Source organism: Montipora capricornis, chromosome 4 (genome assembly GCF_036669925.1).
Source record: "Montipora capricornis isolate CH-2021 chromosome 4, ASM3666992v2, whole genome shotgun sequence".
Classification (NCBI taxonomy): Eukaryota; Metazoa; Cnidaria; class Anthozoa; order Scleractinia; family Acroporidae; genus Montipora; species Montipora capricornis.
The window spans coordinates 41,154,605-41,171,138 of record NC_090886.1 but is presented as its reverse complement, the minus strand read 5'-3'; the positions used below and the strand labels follow the sequence as shown (position 1 = coordinate 41,171,138).

The 16,534-nt window shown below is 41.1% G+C and overlaps 1 protein-coding gene across 5 annotated transcripts in view; it reads right to left on the bottom strand.

The window, feature by feature from the left end:
- Positions 1–3,667: 3,667 nt before the first annotated feature.
- LOC138046963 (uncharacterized) overlaps positions 3,668–16,534 on the bottom strand; it is a 17,426-nt gene continuing 4,559 nt past the window's right edge. For 2 of the 5 annotated variants that reach the window (XM_068893598.1, XM_068893599.1), the window contains 3 exons: positions 13,276–13,297; positions 13,009–13,157; positions 3,668–12,442 (listed from right to left, as the gene is read on the bottom strand). In XM_068893598.1, the coding sequence (XP_068749699.1) occupies positions 8,001–12,440 (4,440 nt within the window). In that variant the 5' untranslated portion in view covers positions 12,441–12,442; positions 13,009–13,157; positions 13,276–13,297 and the 3' untranslated portion in view covers positions 3,668–8,000. Of the gene's footprint in view, positions 12,443–13,008; positions 13,298–15,930 lie in introns of those variants that run through there. The other 3 variants (XR_011131754.1, XR_011131753.1, XM_068893597.1) reach the window with 2 other exon arrangements.

Genomic DNA, 16,534 nt, shown 5'->3' with positions numbered 1-16,534 from the left:
CAGTGATAGATAAAGGTGAAGTCACTTTATTCAGTTACGAAACTTTTTTATTTTATTTTCTCAATTTGCATTATTGTTTACAGTACACACTGCTTACAATATTAAAACTGAAATAATTAAGTAACGGGCATGGCTTTCTTAGAATGCCAAACACCACATCTTTTAAAGTAATGGAAATCTTTTCATTCATAGACGAACCAAAACACTTCAATGCTATTCCAAAAGGATCTTACGCGAGAGCAACTATATAGCAAATGACAGTTTCTGTGTTACATTTGCAAAATGGCTTGAGAGCTTCTTTATGAGGACTTTACGAATGGTATCAATGGAAGCCGACGGTACGCAAGAGTAGTAAAGGTAGTCCTAACCTCCCCCCCCCCTCTTTTTTTTTTCTCGCTGTTTTCTCCTGCGACGTTGTGTGATTCTTGATTCTCTGTTGTCACGACGTCATGCCTTATCTAACAAAGGGTCCTTTTCCACCCCCCCCCCCCCTTCCTTTTTGGGTCGCGAGCGTTAATTCAATAATTTTCTTCCCTTTTTCCGCAGATATTCAGACCGAGCCAACAGGCCACAGACCTTATTAAAACTATTGCAACTCGCAATTTATTGACATTTTTGACAAAGTTGGAAATCCTATTAAAAATGCTAAACATGACACAATATATTTTTGAATAATTAAAAAAAATCAGTTTCACAATTACATTATATATACATCAATTCTTGACATTGAAAATGAGTCAGTGTCATAGTAGACAACGCCTTGACCCCCAGCCTAAGATCTGAGCTTGGCCTCTCATTGTTGTCAACACTCAGCTTCAGATTGGTTGACACAAACATGATTCGCAGGGAAAAGGGCTTTAGGTGTGTCTTCCATGCGCTCTACAGCTGCCTAACTCGAACTCGTTGAAGTCTGTACATTATGACACTTTTCAACTGCAATAAGCAAAATGTCATTCTTTCATTGTAACCGTCATTTCCTTGCTCATGTAAATCTTAATGTTCATCCTTTTTTCTTCATCAACATCATACACTGTCTTTCGTCTTTATATTCATTGCCCCCAGTCTATCCACTACTATCCTCCATCTCCATCACTGACACTGTCATAAGGTTGGAAACGCTGTGATTATTTCCTGGTTTTGAACGCTGTAAATTACAGTTACACTGTAACATGGTGCACCCGTTATTCCATGCACCCCAATTACCGTTTGCCACTTTCTTTTTTTGATTCCTCTGTCTCTTCGTGTTCGATGCCGTTTCACAACATCTGGGTTTTCTATGGTCTCTTTGATGAGTTCCTCTATTTTCTTTAAATTTGAACAGACGAAATAGCTTTTTTGATTCCCCTGAGCTGGGTTGACATGTCTTGATACAATATGTTGCAGTGCCTGACGTGGAGCTTCATTGCTTCCCTCCATCTTGTGAAAATGAAGTCTTGGAACTCAGTCGAATATCTTTATACCATACGATAATTGACGTCATTAGACGTGGCAAGAAATGATTGGCTCGACATTTTTTCATAAGCGTTGATTGGTTAACTAGAAGTTTATTGCAACCAATCAGAAGACAGACAATCTTCTTTAAGCCAATCAACACCCAGTTTATTTTTTGTCATCCAATCAGAGGCTGTATCTTGACAACCAATGACAAGCCAAGCTCAGTTCTATATAGACTACCTTTACTACATATAGACTACCTTTACTACTAGCTTTGGGTGTGGGCCCCCTTTTTACAGCAGGCTCACATTTACTGTGCAATTTTTTTGTACTCATAAAAATGACACCATTGTAGCTGAAATAATTTCGGGATAATGGAAAAAAGTACTTGCAATGGACGGTATTTTGCAATGTCCTTTTTTTTTTACAAAATATCAAAAGGCGGATTCAGAAAATTGCACTTGCATATCCGAATGTTCAGGGGAAGGGCACTGAGCAGTGCCATCTTATTAGCGGTTTTTAACAATCTTCACGGCCGATTCACATTACCGATGGAAAAAGAGTGAGAATTCGGCTAAGTCGAAATTCTTACCACAGTCTCAGAATCTCGTTAGGAATTCCCCATCCAGTTCTATGGTTTGAGCTGCGGTGTGGTTTTTCATTTGGTCAAATTCAGTACAATCACTGAAATAGTCAACTAAGGCTAAATAGTGTCCACTGAAAATAGCGTCCACTCGAAAACGTTACACCTAACTTTTGAACAGTCTGCTAGAAATTGAAAGACTCAGTAGGGTCCCTCCCTACCACGTGTGCTACGTTTTGCAGTCAGTGTCTTTCTCAATGTAGCTGGGACTACCAAGCACCTCTGTAAGCAACCCCATCGCAGAATGACAATTGATAGTCCAGAAGGGAAGAATTTCGGCAGGTACATGTCTTGCAAACTGTCCAGCCTTCAGTTATGTGGTGGATTACTGACTGAAGGACGCTGTCCGTGTTGGTCGCTTCTGCAATCTCACTTAAGTGGCTTGATACACATATATCTTATGAGATGTTTTGATGTGTGGTATCACGAGTTGTGCTGTATTTTGACGAGTCCGCTAGAGCGAGTCCAAATATAAACGAGTGAAAATAGTCAGCGATACTACACACCAAAACATCTAATAAGCTATTTATTATCCAACTTTTTGGCACTAAATTTTTAGCTAATGGATTGTAAACAACCGAGAACGTGTGACAGATTTGTGTGTGCGGGGCAACGTCAGCAACTAAACTAGTCAAACCAGTTCTCTACTGTACAATATCGTGGAATATTTGTACTCGTTTCTTGCGTTTCGTACAATATCTAATACAACTGGACAATAAATGGTGATCTTCAATGACAAGCCCAATTATGATTTAGATGACATTAGTAAATGGCTAATTTGTAACAAACTCACTCTGAATACGACTAAAACGATTAAGTTTACGCTAATTGGTTCCAGACAAAAGCTACGCACACTATCTGAATCTGTTGAACTCTCAATTGATACTATTCCTACCTAACAAGCTGAGTCCCTGAAAATACTCATTGATGAGAATTTAACGTGGCACGGTTAAATCGACAAAATAACTCAAACGATTGCCTCTGGCGTTGGTGCCATAAAACGAATTAGCCCATTTGTTCCACGAGGTACACTACGTTACGTCTACCATGCCATGGTACAACCCCATTTCAATTAATGTAGTGTGGCCTGCGGAAATCGCGGTAAACGCTATCAGACAAGCTACAAAAACGTCAGAATCGTGCTGCTCCCATCGTTGCTTTCACCAGTTATGATGTTGATACTGGCTGCTTATTACAACAATTACGCTGGAAAGATCTGATCGTTCAGCGTCAATTTCAAGAAGCATGAATGGTCTTCAAAGCTTTAAATAGTCTGCCTCCTGACTACTTATCTTCCATGTTTACGGAACGTATCGAGTCAGGCTATGCCATATGGGACTCTGCAAATAAATTCTCAATAAATCAGCAGTTAGCCTTTACCAAGAACAAACTATTTGAAAAAGAGCTTTAGCTATAGAGGCGCAACTCTCTGGAATAGCCTACGCTGTGATCTTAGACGAGAAGATTGTTTCCTCGATTTAAACAATTGCTAAATCGTCACATTAATTAAGTTTGATACACGGCATTCATGGAAAACAGGTCTAGTTTGTAGTATAATTTAGGAGTAGTATATATATACATAACTGCATATTAAGAAGCTATTTTATTTTATTTTCAACATTGGTAGTAGGAGTTGTTAATGTGCACACATCTTTCAGGTTTTAGAAAATAAGACCCTCTTTCAAATGTTAGGGTCAATAAGTTCTGATTTATAGGAGTTCTAACTGATAAATTTTAGAAAGAATAGGTTCTTACTCCGGCGGGGTTTCTAATGTATTCCAGCAGCGAGGCGCTTGAAATGAGTACTTTTTTTTCGTCAAAAGCTTTCTGTTTACTGCTTCTTAGATAAACACAGTGTCTTTCTTCAGGAGTGTTCTGAGTGGGTCAGATTTGGTTGACAAGTCTTCCGAGAATAGTGAGATGTAGGCTAAAACACCGAGCAATATTCTCACTTCATCCTTGTTAGATGAAGCCGGCAGGGATCGGATGCAATCTTGTTTCTTTGGGTCAGGTTTTACTCCTCTGTCTGTCAGGACCAAACCCATGTGGGTTAATTCTGTCTTCCTCAGTTGGAACTTTTCCTTGTTAAGTTTGATGTTCTTCAATTAAAATCTTTCTAGCAAAGCCAGCAGTCGTTTGCCATGGTTGGCAGTCGCCCTTTCAGTGTTGTCGTCATCACCCCATATAAGGATGTCATCAGCTATAGCTTTTACATTGTCCAAACTTTCTAAATTCGTAGATGCAACATTAATTTGCCAAAGGCCATTCTGTTCCACTTCATTCTTCCGGGTATTAAAGGTTGTTCCAGTGGGACATTCCAGAAGGCAGACTTGATATGAGCTAAGGTAAACACTTAAGCATTGCCAATTTCAGTGAGCAGATGATCAATAGTTGGAATTGTACACTCGGGGCACTGTGCTTGGTGGCCTGGTATCCATGCAGAGTCGTATTTCAGTTTTTGGCAGATGGCTTGTTTACAATAATGTACTCACCCAAACAGTGGGTTCTGTCCGTTGTTCCAATGTGCCTTGCTATTGGAGGTCTTTCACTTCAACGATAAAATTGTTCTTGACGGAAAGAGGAATCTCTATGGGAGCTGTTTTGTGTGGAGTAACATCCTTCTTTGTGTACATGTGTAGTACGCCATAAAACGTCCCTATGAAGTAATCAAACACACTGGAATAGTTATTCAGGACATTTGGCTTGGCCTGTGCTACGAAAGCAATGTTTTTCCGTAAGAGCTTAATAAGGTTGAGTGCTTCAGAGTCATTTAGACCCACCAAAGGGGTCAAGTCCTTGTCAACAATTCTAAACTGCATGAATAATCACTTCTTCAGTGGTTGCATTTGAACATCAAGACTTTCTTGATTCCCAGTTTCTGAATTTGTGTTTCTTCATCACACAGTGAAAGAAGCCTGACCCTACTTATGTCTTTCTACACAGTCAAAAGGTAGGGTGCTGCAAGTAAAACCATAGTCTATCTGAAACGTCACAGGAATTCTGTCGTTTGAGTTGACAGCGGAAGATTCAGTAGCAAAAGCCTTTTTATGTTGACAGTTTTGATTTAGGACACACATTATGCCCACAACTTCACAGAAATGCTCTTCATCATCTTCCCCGACTTTCACGGCAAAGGGCTTCCTTTGTGGTCTTGACTGTTTTCGATTTGTTGGTTTTCGGTGTCTTTCTCTTTGTAGTCGTTTATATTCCTTAAAATCTTGAAATTGGTTTTGATCTTACACTGTTTATAGACTACTCCAAAGGCAAGGCGGAGTCCTTTGTTTGAGAAGCTATGAGCTCCTTTCTTTTTGGCACAATAGTTCGACAACAGGACTTCCTCTGGTTTATCCTTAAGTTATCTTTAGACAAAGCATGTATGCTTTCCTTTCTAGATAGATTTGCAGACCACCCTTGAACTTCTTGTTTTGTGGTTTTACGGGCTTTGCCATTGATGTGGCCTCAACTCACGCGAGATTTATTTCCTTTTTCAACGAATTTCTTCGTCAAATCTTCATCAGAAATTCCGCACACAAACTGGTCTCTCACTTGTCTGTCTTCGTCTACATAATTACAGCCTTTCAATAACAGCATCAAATCAGTGATACAAGTAGTCATTGTTTCTCCTGGTTTCTGAACTCGTTCTTTGAATTTCTTGGAGGCAACGATCTCAATACATTCAGGATTTCCGGCTCCTTCGAGTTTTTTCATCGGTTCATCAGCATTTACATCTTCACCTGCAGCTTAGTCTAAACTGCCATAAAATCTTTTGGCCTTCCGGTCTTGTACCAGTATACACTGTTTCTCGTCTGAAATGTTCTCAAGACTTCCTTGAAGACATAACCACAATTTTTAACTAAGTGTTGAACTTCGGTCGCTTAAAGTTTATCACATTTCCAGTGAAATATCTTGGCTTTTGAGCTGGGGCTCCTTCACCCTGACCCTCGCAATCAGACATGTTTCACAGCAGCAGCAGTCGATGAATGCAGAAATCATCAAAATTTCTAACCAGATAAGTAGCAGAAATATGAAAATTCCAGTGAATTTTCCACGATACGATATGGGTGACAGTGGTTTTGGCACGCATTCATGCGATGCGAACAGTATCAGTATTTTGGTTGAAATGCTTACAGTTTCTCCACTAGAATCCAAACAAATTTCCAAGCATACTACGTATCATTTAGAAGTACTTCGACGATTCTTTCCGCTCCTGGTAAAACAAGACAAGCCACTCGATGGCAAAACAACATTGTCTCAGCCTCACACCATAATCCATAACAATTTCTTTACGAAAGCATCGAATTTACAGAGGGGTCCATTCCTCTAATACCATTCAACTTCTGTACGGTGTTTCCTTAGGACCTTGACTTGTCTGGGAACTCAGGTGTTTTTCCATCGAGGAATCATAAAGTTCCTTGCTACCTTAATTCCAAAAGTGTCTTTTGGGTACATCTTGGGTAATAACGTTGCCAAAGTAGAGTCATGTTTAATACTTCAAGCTTCATCCTTCAAATGTCTTGACCTTGCATCGAGCTCAAGATATCGATGATATCCTGGATTTGGAGATTCCTTTCTTTTGTGGCCTCGTTTGGTCTTCTCGTGTGCACACAAATACGAATCTAATCAGCCGTTTTCTTGAGCGGAGTTATCCATGGGTTTGTCTCTTTTTCTGACACCTCTGTTACCACCCCAGCATCTTTTAACTTCTGAAGCTCTCCCTGAACTTTCTCGTGATAATGATAAGGAATCTCCCAGTTCACTTGTGCGACTGACTTAAATCGATACATCACCTAGGATCGTCACCTTAAGATGATCGTGCCTCAACGTTATTTCCAAGACCATACAGCAAAACCGTTAGATACGCCCGTCTCTCTGCGCAGGTCAAGAACTCTACACAACAATCAGATCTAGGGGTGATCACATGCGATACGGTGCCAAAAGGTTTCTGGTGCAATAAAAACGGACATTGGACGGGCTAACAGAAAACGATTTCCTCTTTCAATGCCATCTTATCAATCCTCAAAAATGGAAAATGTGGCAAGTACCATATAATGACTGGCAGCTTCTCGACAGTAGGAACTTTTTGTACGTATCCACTTTACAGCTGTACACTGGGACGTTTGTTCTACACTCTTCCGTGCCGCGGTAGTCTCTCCACAAATTTCTCTAAGCGCTTGTGAGATAGATTAGTACCACTGATTTTAAGTCAGATAGCTGTGGTTTGTTGTCTTTTTAGGAAAGGCGGGAAGGCAGTACTGATTTCGAAGGCAGCAATCTTTGACATGTTCTTGAGGGTTTCTACAATCTTTTCCTCGATGATCAAGTTCAAGGAAGTGACAAAAAAGCCCTCTTTTCTTTGCGACTCTAGCTCCTTTTTTGACAGAGCTATTTGCAAAACCACTCCCTGTGACCAGATATGCCACATGGAGCATGCACTCGTAGCATTCTTTTCGATATGCATTGGTGTGGATCAGAGGAGATTCCGTTTACCATTTACCTGAATAGGGTTAATACTGCCTTGATCTTGGACCTACCATACTCAGCAGGTTTCTCTTTCTCATTAATACTGCTTCAACTCGGAGCGTGACTCCATCTTTCAACCAGTGTCTGACTGGAAACCATGACCTATTTTCTGTGCAACGTTTCAGTTTTCACCAACACATGTAATCCTCTTGAACAGGTAGCCTTGTTACCGGGAACTGCGAGTAGCGCTGGCAACCGTACCCCCTTTCCGTCTAGGATTTTCGCTTGTAACTTTACCAAGGTCATTCTTTTCATGTCATTTGATAAGTCTAAGCCCAGTGAATAAGCAAAGACGGACCATTCCTTGCTTCCCTTGAACCACATATTTGCATCATATCTCATTACCTCTGAAGCCATAGTCACTGCGAAAGCCATTAAGACTTGTTGCAACTCAAAAAGGCTATTAGTATCCATATGGCAATGTATCAAAATTTTCTTGAATGACTCGTTTGTCGTAGACAAAGCGATATTTTTTTACTTCTCTCTTGGACAAGATGGCCTTAGTCTTTTGATCTCTAACGATCTTATGTGGAGTTATGACGTCGATTTCCTCTGAAGGGCTACTTGAGACAAGGTCAAGCATCGACTTCAAATTCACATCTTGGCTCGTACGAAAGTTCAGTGCTATCCCTCTGACCTTGCAGCACGTCTTTCCAGCAGCTGTCCTGTAGGCGTAATTCTTAGGCCCTGCAGACACAAACTGGACAATATGATCTCCATCGTCAAGCTCATTCTTGAGTTCACCTAGGTAATCTCCAATATGGGGCTCCCATTCATCAATCTTGAGAGTGAAAATAACCGAGTCAGTGTCATAGTAGACAACACGTTGACCCAGCCTATCCAGAAGATCATAAAGTTTTATTCTCGCTTGTGCCGTCGTAAAAGCTGCCAAAACAACATTGGTTCGGTCAGACGCCTCCACAAAGCCCTCCTTCACGAAATAGTGCATTTCGATCACCTCATCGTTTATTAGGTGACAGTTCGTGATTTCTACTTGGCAGCTTGTCAGTAGATCAAAATACTCTACTGGGGCATGAATGACTTTCACTTTTGGTCTGTTGGGGCGTTGACCAAGCTTGCCCCAAAAGTTGTTTAGCATTTGTTTCCAAACGCTTCTATCGGCCTCGTTCTTCTTAATTGCATCATGCTCTAGATCTATTCCTTCGTGCTCCTTGTACTTCTGTAAGTACAATTTCTTGTCATCTTCAGTCTGACACCAACTTGGCCAACCAGAAGCCTCTTGCTTGCGTTTTAAGAAACAGTTCACATAGTCTTTAAACAATTCGTTGGTCCTCTTTTCAAAATGCCACACTTCGTGAATCTTCAGCACTTTGTAACCCTTTTTTAAGGCCAGGGCAATCTCCAGAGTAACCCAAGTTCCGGTTAGAGCTCGCTCCTCATCGGAGTGATTACATGGTGTCTTCTGACTATGCAAGGCACATGTCTTGCAAAGTGAAAACAGGAGCTTGCCGTTTCCTTTAAATGGAAGCACTGGATGGTACAGGCCACGGGGAGGTAACATGGCACACTTGACCAATCCAAAGTAGGTTTGAATATCACCAAAATCTTGTGTGATAATAGTTGCATGACCAACTGGATAATCGCCATATTTATTCACCCACGGGTACAGACTGGTGAAATCCACATACTTGATCTTTTCGTCGCCCTTGGCATTGACTAAAAGTCTCGTTGCATTTACGCGTCCTCCAAAGAAGGCATCTCTTGGATTCAATGGCTCCTCCTCTCCAAATGACAAGCCTTTAACGAACTCTGCAATTTCTTCTTTTTCTTTCACCTGTTTTTTAAACTCACATTCCCAAATGTGCACCAGATTCATTCCCTTCTCTTTTAGATGTTTTCTCTTCTGCAGCGTCTTTTGGTATAGTTCATTCATTGTAAGACCTATTCTTGGATTTGTTTCATAGCCTGGGTAGCAGAGGTTGTGGCCGTGGAAAAAGCAGCCATCAAATTCAAAGGCTGTATTGGTCTTCTCGTGGTAACCGTCAAGAGAATAGTGCGGCTCAACTCGCTTCTCCCCGCCGTTTCTGCTATGTTCAATCCTGATTCCCCTTGTGTGACTTTCCCAAGCCAACCACTTGTGGGCCAGTATAGACTGCTTTTCTTTGGGTCTGTAACCATCAGGTGGGATGATCGCAATTGTTTCCTGCTTGAGGAATAACTTTCGAAAGATTGTGTTGCACAAGGACGCAATAGTAATACATGCCTCAAATGGGTCGACGCTGCAAAGATCCAGTATCATGCTTCTGAACTTAACACAGCATTTTCGTAAAATGTTTACATCCAAACGACAGTACTTTAATAATTCTTCTTGCATATTGAAGACAACTTGTCTTTTTTTTTGGTCTGCATGCCACAAAAGAAACTTTTTCCTTTCCTCTGGTGTCATTCCATCAGGGTCATAGAAACTGACGTCTGGGATCTCCCCGATGTATAATCGATTTTCCTTAGTGTTAAAAAGATGCGGGAAGAAGCCTTTGGAAAGTTCTGACAGGCCGAAAGCCTCTGGCAGTTTAGCGAGAGGCATGGTCAAAAAATTCAGACTGTCAATAAATTTTATCTTCGCCTCTGGAATCTCAATAGACATCACTTTCGCCCCATTTAGTATAAGATTTGGCAAGATCTTATTGTCGTAAAGGTACTGAAGTATGAAGTAGGCGTCGTATCCCTTCAGATTGTGGGCTATGCAAACAGCTCCGTGCAAATCGCCTGAAAACAGCCAGTTGCAAAAATCGTCTCGTGTATTGGGACCACGAAAAACTTCCTCGTGCCCCTTTTCATCTTGGACAACCACCAGATTGGGCACATGCGTTCCTGTTTCTTGAACACATTCAAAATCGAAAAAAAAGTACTTGCCCTCTTTATCTTTTCTTTGGCTGACTTTCCTTTTCTTACTGCAAATCTCCCCCTCTTCATCTTCACAGAATTTTCTTTTTAAAGGCTGCATGTAGCAGCGATGTGACTCGCGAAGGACAAACGTCTTACAAATTCTGCAATGAAATTCTCCGCACTTGTGATCCCCAGGATTCCTCTGGGTTCGATCAATGACTTTTCCACATTTGGAACATTTTATGTACATCTCGCAAACTGACTTTGCAACCCCATTTTTCTCCTTGTGGTTCTTATAGCAGGTCACGTCCTTAAAAAATCTACCACAATCATCACAATGTTGCCAGTGATTTACACGATCCGTGCATCCAATTCTCTGACAGCAGCAACACTTGTCGGGACATCTATGGTGGCGTGGATCCTCGACGTCATAGCCTTTTAAGCACGTCCGACAGAAATATGACCGGTTAAAGAACGCTGCCATGCTGGTGATAATTTCAAAGTGGCCATCGTGAAAATAGAGATAAATAACTTTTTCAGCACTAGGCCCCTTAAATACAATGCCATTGAAGTGCTCTGCCGACACGACAACAATTCTGTACTCTGGGATGACCTCTTGAAATTTTTTTACGTCTTCTAGACCGCATCTTTTAAGAGGCAAATTAGCACGTTTGAGAAGTTCCAGAGCCTCTGACCTTTGAGGCTCTTTCCCTTGCCTGATCGACGACCATTTTTTGTGGTTATTTTCGCGGGCAATTGCGGTTACGATGGCCCTGGCCAGACAGAGTTCATCCTTATTTCTTATCTGAATGAAACATTTTTTATCGTGAAGTCGCTTTTGCAAGTTGACCCCTCCACGACCGATTTTGCCTTTCCCTCCAGATGGCATGGCTACATGAATTAAGTTCACGTGAAGACTTCCATCAAGCGAGAATTTCTCATTTGATTGCAGAACCCGTTCAATCTCAAACATTATTCGAGTTGTGGTCAATTCATTCCGAGGCATAAAAGGAAGGCTGATGGGATATGAAAGTTGTTGTGAATGCATCACAAAGCGCACCTGGTCTGTTGCTAGCATTCCATTCGTAATTTTGATCAAAACAGAATCAAAAAGTGCCTCTAGAAAGTAAAGGACTTCTCTTACTCCATTCAAGGCGACGTTTTTCACTTTCAAGGAGTAATCGGTTGCTACCGTTTTGAATTTTGCCACCCGTCGCTGACTTACTTGTGCAATCTCATAAGCTTCTTTGACAGAATTCTCACTCCACTTTTGGACAAACTCCTCTTCTGGTGACGTTTCTCCTTCCTTCAGTAATTCAGCAATCACTTCCGAATCACTCGTGGATTCTTCCACCGACTGGATTGACATTTCCTTGCACAACGATATCGACTGATTGAATGGGTCAGGAAACATTTCCTGGTCATAAGGTCTTGGCTCGACTACATTTCCTCCCAGAGTTTTTGCAAAATCCATCAAGTCGTCCTCGAATTCCTCATTAGAAAAACAAGCTGAACCGCTTTCCACTTGATTGCAAGACTTCGGCAATGCCCCTCCCGCGTCGTCGCCTCTTCCCAAGCCCATCGCGATGATGGACTCATCTTCAAGACAGTTTTCCAACTCTTCTCCATCGTCCTCGCACAGTAAGCGCAGTAATCTTGCATGTCTATCACCTTGACTGAAGAGTTCATCAATCCACGAACTGTCAGATAAAAGCATTTCACGTTCCTCCAATGATAACGGTAACGAAATGCCGTCAACCAATTTTTTCCAGTCTGCCGTGATTTGTTCACGAATTATCCTCTCGTCTGCTTTTTTCAGAAATCTCTTGATGCGCTCATTGACCCCAAGCTGGCAAACGTTGTGATCTCTCTCGTTTGACGTTCTATGGCTGCAGCCGTAACAAGCTTCTTTTGATATTACTTCAACAAACTCCAAAACTCTCGTTGCATAAGCAACCCAAAACTGAGCTTCCACCTTCCGCTTCGGGTCATCCATGACTAAAATTGGAAAAAAGAATGTTAATTGTGAGGAATATTTGAAAATGCACTTTGAAAGAATCTCTGTTTTCGTCACTTCTGTTAAGTACAGGAAGGTCTCTAGGAAGAGCCTGGCAGAACTACACACGCATACTCGATAAACCGGCAGAGAGCGAAAGCGCCGTACACTAACACGATCTCCCGAGGAACACTATGAAGCCATTTCACCACTACTTTTCTTCATCATATATCTTTCTTTACCTTCGGATTTTAGAGTAGCTAATATCTCCGAGCATTTACCCTCCCAACCATGATACATCACAGGAGACAGACCACAACATCGGGAACTACACGCCCTACGTGGCTCCTTGATACCACGAACACGTGGCGTGACAAATATGAGCAATAAAAAGCATTTACCTCATCAGCAATAATAAAAACGATCAAAAACTTAATGACTGGTCCCGAGGGAAACAGTTCATTTTGTTTCCAGAGAATCTCAATGTTTCCCAGAGGCGCAGCCGAGGGAAACAGTGACATTCGAGGGTATCAAAATGAAGCGTTGGCGGGAAACAGTCTTATTTTACCTGGAGTGTGTAACTTTGACCTCTGCCACCCTTCCGTGATCTCCTATGAAATGCTTGTGATTGATGATTCTTGTTTTCCACTGGTTGACAGTTTAAACTATGGATTTCACCATACTTCTCTAGGAACTGGTGGCAGTGGTAAACAAAAACTACCGGCAAATAAGAGGGAAAAAGGCAAGTTAGAAGCACTAAAAATCACGGTTATCATTCTGAAAACAAGCCTTTACTTGCTTACACAACTTAGGCCCTGCAATTGTTGATACTCACCATGGATACAGGGGATCACATCCTACATTAAAAGAGAAAAGAAATATGACTATTTGTCACGATAAAGTAAGTTTAGAGATAAGACGCAGCTCTTTTCAACATCAAATTTCATTGGATCCCTTTAGGAAACAGCTCTATCAATTATTATTGTTTTTAGAGTTAGGGTCCATTGTTTCTTTTGTCCCGAGGGAAACAGTTCATTTTGTTTCCCAAGAATCTCAATGTTTCCCCGAGGCGCAGCCGAGGGAAACAAAATGAAGCGTTTCCCGAGGAACCAGTCATTAAGTGATTCGTTATATAGCACAAAAAGAAAAACGTGAAATGGCATCAACGGCGGTCGTCGGTCAACATTCGCGGGTAACAGAGTACACTGTTACCCTCTGACGTCATAGATTTTGCACCTAGCCGCTTTGCGGCTCGGTAAATATCCACCACTAGCCACCTCCACTTCGGTGAATAGTTGTTAATTATAATTCAACACATTGATACACTGCCCAAATATGGTCATAAAGCTCTCGATATCTGTAGGTCTACATGACGTATATTCGGCGATGTATGTAAATTTCGCAAGAAAATGTGAAAATGACGGACCGGCGCCGCTTTACAAATGTTACAAGTCACGCTCGGTTTCGCGCTAACTGTTAAATATTCACCTCCGAGCAGCTCGCGCGGAATTTGCGCCCGAAAATGTGTAATCTTTGCAGGAATAAATGAGTTAAAATCATAAATTAAAAACATCATAATCATAAATGAGTTAAAATCATAAATTAAAAACATCATAATCATAAATGAGTTAAAATCATTCTACGGCTCTTTTAAAGCACTCATTTGTATTCGTAAGCCATTTTATGCTGAAGAAGGTCGTAGTATTTTGACCGAAACGTCATTTTTACACACGTTTTTTAGTCAGTGACAAGTTTTTTTATTCTTTTTATCATGCCTGACTACAACTACGGTATTTTTAAAATCATCCTTTTGTGCTATATTATCTCACCGTTTTAGTAAATACTAAAACAACTATTCAGCTCAGTGAATGTGGCTAGTGGTAGACATTTACCTCGCAGCTTCGCGGCTCGGTAAATATCCACAACTAGCCACCTCCACTTCGCGGTGAATAGTTGCTAAATATTAACGCAAATTGTTTGTCATCCCATGGCATAAATTAAAAAACCTAATACTTGCGGACAACACTTCAATGATTTTATTTTTCATTTTTATTGTGGACATCTACAGGTTTTGGTGAGAATCTGTATACAAATTGTCACTCACTCGAAATCGGAAGTTCGATTTAATTAGCCGATCAGGATGGATAGTATTTCAAGCGAATCACAACACATCTAGAAAGCTGTGGCTTAGACCTAGACCACAACTCAGACGTAACAAATCTTCGAGAGTAGGAGATTCTAATTGTCGTGCTTATCTTATTACCCGAAGGACTGGTAAACATAACAAAGACTTGTGAGTTCTATTACCTATTCAATATCAATCTGTTACTAAGCGTTCAACAAAATTGAACCAACAAAATGAGTTATTGTGTATCAAGAGAAAAGCTATTGATATCAGGAGACACCGAATCGAACCCAGGCCCTGTTGTTCATGGAACAAGTGCACATACAGAACTGAGAAATCCTTCTATAGCACTGTTGCAGGCTCTATTAGCTCAGCAAGGATTGAAGGCACTAATGTACCTCAGATGGTTCATGCTTCTTTGCTGTTGCCCATCAGTTATGAGGCCCTGTTAGGGTTTTAGGATTATGATCAGGGGTTTCAGAGAAGGGATGCGGATTACTGGCCACGAAATTTAAGGATTACGGATAATTTGCGTCCTCATTTTAAAATTACGGATTATTCTCGGTCATTACCACATACGTTGCTTTTTACATAAAAGAAAGGATAAAAGGTCGTAAAGAGAGCTAAAAGTCATACAGAGATCTCCAGTGGCCCTTCCCGTGCTCCAAGTCAAATTCCGAGCCCGCGATACCTCGCGGTAGTAGTCGTCAGAGGGAGTTTCAATCGAGTGCCGTAAAACCAAAACCAAAGTAATTACTTTGGCCAATCAAAAAGGACGAAGACAAATCAAGTAAACCAATCAAAACTCGAAGTAATTACACGTAGCCGACGCAAAGTGCGGGAGAATGTGCACGCGAGAGCCACGATTGGTTTTGGTTTCACTTCTGATTGGTTGAAAAAGTGGCGCGAGAACTTTGAATTAATCACTGAGTGAAGTAATGCAAAACCAAAGCAACTTTCGACACTCAATTGAAAATCTCTCTATTTTATTTTAATTTAATACAACTTTATTCATTCAATTCAATGTAAGGGAAGGATACCACAGGTTATTCCCACCGAGGGTATCCGCCCTGAGTCGGATGTAATTGACTGAGAGTCGATTTTGATGAGGGAGGAAAACCGGAGTACCCGGAGAAAAACCCTCGGAGTGAGATCGAGATCGACTGGAACTCGGGGCCGGGAGTTGAACCCACGTCGCAGAGTTTGAAGGTTGGTTGATAAACGCCAAGCCGTCCTGAGCTACCCAAAGTCTTTTGGGTAATATATTCAAGATGGCGGGTAGTAGAGAACTGTTGCACCCACTAAATGAGCCACTCCTTCTTGAAGTTACTGGGGCAATTTATAAGCTAGAACAAGATCGACAAGTCGCTAGATGGTCCTGTTTTATTTCTAAAGAATCAAGGAATATCAGATAGAGTAAAGGAACTTGGAATGCAGGGAGACCTATCATATCAGGCTGCAAAGGCCCTACTGAAGTCACTGAACGAATGTCATTATTTGTTGATTACATCCTTCAGCCTTCAAAATACCATAATAGTCTTTGTTTGTCCCCCCAAAGTTTGCATAAGCATGGTTTTTGTTTTCTCTTGGGACAATTTTAAGTCCCAAGAGAAACTGGAAACAATAGTTATGCAAAATTTGGGGAACAAAGACTATTATGGTATTTTCGGAAGTGGCCTATTGCTAAAATACAAAAAATCATACCTCAATGATACCACAGATTTCTTAAGAGAAAACAAAAGTCGCAAGAATCCTTGTCTTAAAGGACGTTACTAGCCCGGCTTTACACTAACATCCCGCAGGAGAAAGGAATAGCTATTGTATGGAGAACATAAGAAACATTCCATGAAAACAACCCTCCCATTCCAACTCACTTCCTCAGAGAATTGCCAAGACTTATCTTTAAAAAAAAATTCCAATGGGAACAAAAATGGCAGTACACAACAGTTAAGTAGAGAGATGTTACACT